Source organism: Trachurus trachurus (genome assembly GCF_905171665.1).
Source record: "Trachurus trachurus genome assembly, chromosome: 14".
NCBI classification, from domain to species: Eukaryota; Metazoa; Chordata; class Actinopteri; order Carangiformes; family Carangidae; genus Trachurus; species Trachurus trachurus.
The window spans coordinates 17440247-17446246 of record NC_139903.1 but is presented as its reverse complement, the minus strand read 5'-3'; the positions used below and the strand labels follow the sequence as shown (position 1 = coordinate 17446246).

Below are 6000 nucleotides of genomic sequence, written 5' to 3'. Positions count from 1 at the left end.
TTGTGTGATTTAGTGTCAGATGGCGCGTATTTCTTCCCTAATTGTTTCAGATTAGTCTTATGGAAGTGGCCTGGACCAGTTAATGAGACACTGTGGGCGGGTTTCTGCTGGTTCTGGTGGGCAGCCTCCTCTGGAGCTGGACGAGCGGCTCTCATGTGTCTTCTTTTGGGTGCAGGTAACCACATGCGCGGGCCGGTGTCACCGCGCTGAGCCCGGAGAGCACAAAGGGTACTGGGGTCAGAGTGACAGACGTGGACCGGGGAAGGTGGACCGGATGACAGCCAGAACCGCTGAGGCCGCGGGACTGTCGGTGCCTCCGCCGCACCGCTGTAACGGGGCTCTCCAGGCCAACAACGGCACCTGCGCGGAGCAGCTCAGCCTCTTTCCGCCCTTCTCCTCCACCCTCGCGCTCCTCGTGCTGGTGGCCGTGCTCGTGGGGATCATCCTCGTTTCCCTGGCAACGTTCCACTTCCACAAGAGGAAGCTCCGGAACAGGAAGATCCAGCGCGCGCAGGAGGAATACGAGCGCGACCGTCGCAGCCCCGTGCGCGCCGGGGCGAGCGGGGAGCCCGCGAGGCCGTGCGTCATCGTCCGACCGGTGAGATGTGAGGAGAAGCTCTCGAGCCAGAGCACGGACAGCAGCGGGGACGGGGACGTCACCGCAGCGGCGGCGGAGGAGGACAAACAGGCGCTGCACGAGACGGTTCCTCTGGACTGTTAACTATTAGTGCAACTTCAGGGAATGAGACTGTGGAATAAACAGGAAAAGCAATAAGGCACAAAGAACTCCCACACCCATCTCTGCTGCTTGTAGACTTAGAAACAGCAGGAAAAAAAATAGATGCAGAACAGTAGGTCTAGAGGTAACACTAGTACTACAGTGGCACATACAAACAGACGGGTGACAAACTAAAGGAAAAACCTGAACAAATGATTGGAGACACAAATAAGAAACGCAGATGCTTCCACAAAGGTGCACTTCATGGTACAAGTCACTAACTAACATCTGATCCAGCTCTGTGGCAGGTGCAGAACGTCAGTCAGGGTGGACGTCAATAAACAGGGTTGGAAACTGTGGTCGACAGCGCACGTTAGAGGAACGTGATGCTCGTGCTTTAGTGCAGCATGTGAGGAAAAACAGAAGAGCAACTCTTCCTCAGGTGACTGAGATTTTCAATGCAGGACGTGGTCGGACTGTGTCAGCAAGAAGAGTCTGTCGACAGCTATGTAGAGAGGGAAACAGCAAGGTTGCAGTGCATAAACCCCTCATTACCAAGACGAATGCACATCTGAGAGTTCAGTGGTGCAAAAACCATCAGCACTGGTCGACAGAGATGTGGAAAAAAGAGATATGGTTAGATGAGTCATCCTTCACCACGTTGTCCCCAAGTGGACGAGTGAATGAGTGGCAATCACCAAGAGAGAGGTACAGGACAGAGCTCCTGGTGCCCACTGAGGGGGGCTCTGTTATCAAGTGGGGGGCATTTTTCTGGCACGGTTTGGATCCACTCGTCACCTTAGAGGGTGCAGTCACTGAAAATCAACACAGAGTTGTTCTGAACGACCACCTTTGTCCTCTGATGAAACATTTCTACCCTGATGGGAGAGGTCTCCTGCAGGTTGACGATGCCACTCATAGGACACAGGGGGTCATGATAGAACGGCTCGATTGGCACGAAAAAGACGTGAATCACATGCTCTGGCCTCCACAGTCACCAGATCTCAACCCAACTGAACAGCTTTTGGAGATTTTGGAGCGACTTGTAAGACGGCGCTCTCCACCGCCATCATCCCAACACCAAACGAGGGACCATATTTTGGAATAAAGACCTCCAGAGACTTATTGAATCAATGCCGAGGCGCATTGAGGCTGTTCTGGCTGCACATGGAGGCCCAACAACTTACTGAGACACTCTGAGTTGGTTTTTCCTCTTCTTTGTCACCCGTCTGTAGGTTAGCTATGTGGTCACACTCCTTCCTCTTACACTATATTTAGCCAACCGATAACTCCTTATGGGACTGTATAAAGTATTTGCCTGCTTCGACTTTTGGACCTCTTCTTCCTTCCAAGCCTAAAACGTTGTTTAAACCTCAAAGATGTTCAAACTTTAAATCCTCCCTGGGATGTGACACACAGTTGTGTTAAATAATTAAGAGCTGATGACACAATACAGACCATAATGGCTCGCTGATCTGCCTTGGCATGTCCTCTGACACACTACCAGTATGTAGTTAGACTATAATGGATGTTGTGGTGCTGTTAGGCAGTGCAAAGCTGCATATAGGCTATAGAAATAGCTTATTTGTTTGCATAGTATTTTTTCCTTCAATTAAGTGACTTAGCATATTTGCATAAAGTACTGTCCTCCAATGTCAGTTAGACATCTGTAGGTAGCTCTAGTTAGCCTGACAGGATGCAAGACTTTTTTGCTGTAGTTATGCACATAACATTTTTTTCCTTAACGTGTCAGATAGTACGTTTTTTGCGCTAATACAGTATTTTCATTTTTGAGTATTTTTAATGTATTCTCTGAAAATGTAATAAATTGAGAATCCTTCCAACAGAGGGCTTCAGTTCAAGCCAATCTTTTTATTTCTATTATGATGATCCTTCATATTGCATCATAGTGGGCCTAATAGAAAATCAATGTCATTAATAATATGAGTTCACTGTAAATGTATGCCATTATGAGAGCTGGAATGTTTTACAGTAACATCATCTTTCTGGAGTTCATATAATCTGCCTTATCAAAGGAAAATATGTAATATTCAAAGTTTATAAATAAATACTTACATTATGTTAATCCTTTGATTGTGTCAGTAGCCTGCTCTTAAACACTCGTCACCTCTGGACCATTAACCAATAAATCAGAACACTACCACTCAGGTAAATGTGCAGCTGAAGTGACTGCTATGTTTTGGATGGAAGCTAATTTCACCACCAACCACCTAATAGACAAGTACAAATGATCTTCCCATTGGAAACACATAGAAATAGTCTCTAAATACCCTGAAGCTACAAAACAATCACATCAGTGCATAATTTGTATGACATATAGGGCCACATGAACAACATGTACTGTAGGAAGTATGATCTAGTCCACTGCATATATAACAAGGTTCAGTGTGCCATCAATATCAATCTTCCTGCGACTTACTGACATGAAGGTTATCTGTAGAAATACCATATTTAATCCCTACAGCCTCAGCATGTGATGGCGCCACAGCATGTCTTATTGGAGGTCAGTGGAAGTGAATCAGCATCAGTCAGTGTGTTGGCCAGGTACCAGGACACCATGTTCCTAATTGTCCCCAGCAAAAAGGCCTGGGAATATGAAGTAGTCTTTGGCAAATCTCCAGCTCTGGAAGATGCACTGACAGACTGCCTGTCTATCTTATCTCATTGGCATAAGTGCAGCGGAATGAAACCATTTATTTTCGCAGCGAAATTGGAAGTAAGTCAATGAAAGTTGACTAATGCATTCTCCATTTAAACATATGTTTCCTCCAGGACAATTTATAGATCAGGATACACCGCATCATACGTGTTGAGCATGAAAAAGAAGCAGTATGGTGTAGTCACGACCAGATAAAATCACGATGTTTCTGCTGTAGCCATCTTATGAAAATGCAGATCTTTTTGTTTGCCCTGGTTGTGAGGGTTTATGGTTTATTTGTCTGGGAGATGAAACACTGCTGCCTCTTCATGGTAAAGTGGGATGAGGGATGGAGCGAGCTGACTGTCAGAGGTAAGCAAGGGATGAGAGAGAGAGAGACTAGGGATGGGCGGAGGTTAAGAGTAAATACCTGAGTATTGGCATTTAGAGATGGATGGATGGAGGTCAGTAGTTAGGAATGGCTGGAGGTCAGTAGTTAGGAAAGGATAAAGGTCAATGGCTGGGATTGGATTAAAGTGGGTGACCAGGGATGGATGGAGGTTAGTAGGTAGGAATGGGTGGAGGGCAGTGGATAGGGTTGGATTAATGTAATTAGAGGGATGGATAAACATTAATGGAGGGATGGATGATGGTCAGTAGAAGGACAGAAGGAGGTCAGTTGCTGGGGATGGACGAAGGCTAATAGAGGGATGGAGGAAGGTCAGTAAAGGGATTGATGATGGTCAGTAGAAGAATGGATAGACATCTGTAGGGGTGGAGGAAGGTTAGTTAATAGGGGATGAAGAAGAGTCAGTAGAGGGATGGATGAAGGTTTACATAGGAATCAAAGAAGATCAATATGTATGGATGAACATACGTAAATAGAGGGATTGAAGAAGGTCAGTTGAGGAACTGACAGAAGTCTGTAGAGGGGTGGATGAAGTTCAGTAAAGGGATGGGTGAACATTAATAGAGGGATGGACGAAGAATGGATGGAAGACTGTAGGGGTTGAGGAAGGTCAGTAGAAGGATGGAGGAAGGTCAGTAGAAGAGTGGTCAGTAAAGGGATGGATGAACATAGAGGGATGGATAGAGGGATCGATGGAGGTCAGTAGAAGAATGGATGGACGTCTGTAGGAGCAGAGGAAGGTCAGTTACTGGGGATTGATGAAGGTCAGTAGAGGGATGAAGGTACCAGTGGCTGGAGTGGATGAAGGAATGAATGGAACTCAGTAGCACGGGATGGGCAGAAAATAAGGATGGATGAAGGTAAATAGTGCCAGAAATTGATGGCGGTAATTGGCCAGGAGAGGATGGAGGCCTGGATGTGCAGTAGTTAGCACCATGACTTCATGTGCCATGGGGTTTTTCTATGTAGAGTTGGTACACCAACTCTGGGAGCTCTGGCTTCCTCCAACCGTCAAAGGACATACAGGTCAGGTTCACTGGTGATTCTTAAGTGCCCATAAGGGTGAATGTACGCATTATTCCCCACCCTTACCTATTGTCCGCTGGGTTTAACACCAGGTAGGTGGGTGAAGGTGGCTTTGAGACATTGGAGGTCAGTGGTTAAGAATAAATTCAGAGATATATGAATTAGGTACTGCTGTTATTTATTGCCACACTTAAAGAGTTGTGTTACAGAGAGACACTGCAGAAGACACTTGTGTGTGATTTAAGTTTGCTCAGGGAATAGCCTAGTTATTGTATATAGCCTCATTTAGAATTAATGAGGCCAGTTTTCAGGGTTTTGTTGTCCCGAGAGGTTTTTCTCTTCTGTGCTGCAGATAGACTTTGTAAGAGGTGTTGGCTGGCCAGCGAATGGATTAGGTCCTCTGAGGGTTTTTTTTTATTACAGCATTATTATGGTTGTGTATAGTGAATGTGTCACCTCAGGCTGTTGGCCTTCAGTTAGAAGAACTTAAAAACATTTAGGTGACCACATAATAGGAACTTTTGTTGGTAAATCTTATGAAACCACCAAAAGAAATCATTAATTTGGAGAAAGTGCTATATATTAATAGGTTATTGATTTAATCCCATGTCCTTTTTACTAGTGGCATGAAAAAGACAAAGTTTCCAATTTTAGCCCCTCACCATCCTGTCTAGTAAGTGCAGCCACTAACAGGTTGGGCTTTTAGAGAAGCTTTGTGGGTTTTAGATTTTATCCGAGCGTGCTCTCCTCTTCTTGTTATTGAAGTGTTTGGAGTAACCTTGGCTTCTGAGACATGGCTTGGACTGTCTCAGTAAATCATTTTTTAATCTAATCTGTTGGGCACGAACAGAATTCGTTGCTTCTTACCTCCAGTTTGAGCGTGTTTCCAGACAATCATTGATTTCCTTTCACTTCTGCAAAGTATGAAGATCAACTCGCAGACACTGGAGACTCGCTCGAGTTGGCAGTCGTTGGTTTGGTTCACCACCAAGTGCCAGACGGCCTCTTTGTTGAACACAGACTTGCACTCCTTGCTTGCTTTGGAGAAGGTCAGCATTATTATAAATTATACAGCTTGAGCTTTGTAGATAGTGACAAGGAACATGGAAGAAAATGGGTATGCTCCTTTAAATTATTACTGCAGGAACAGAAATATTTCAGCACAGCAGTATTTAACAGGAGAAACAG

The 6000-nt window shown here is 45.3% G+C and overlaps 1 protein-coding gene across 1 annotated transcript; it reads left to right on the top strand.

The window, feature by feature from the left end:
- Positions 1-274: 274 nt before the first annotated feature.
- LOC310997387 (uncharacterized protein C11orf87 homolog) lies at positions 275-721 on the top strand (the record flags this gene model as incomplete). Its single annotated transcript, XM_083987062.1, has 1 exon — positions 275-721. The coding sequence occupies one exon, from the start codon at positions 275-277 to the stop codon at positions 719-721; it is 447 nt and encodes a 148-aa protein (XP_083843188.1).
- Positions 722-6000: the final 5279 nt, after the last annotated feature.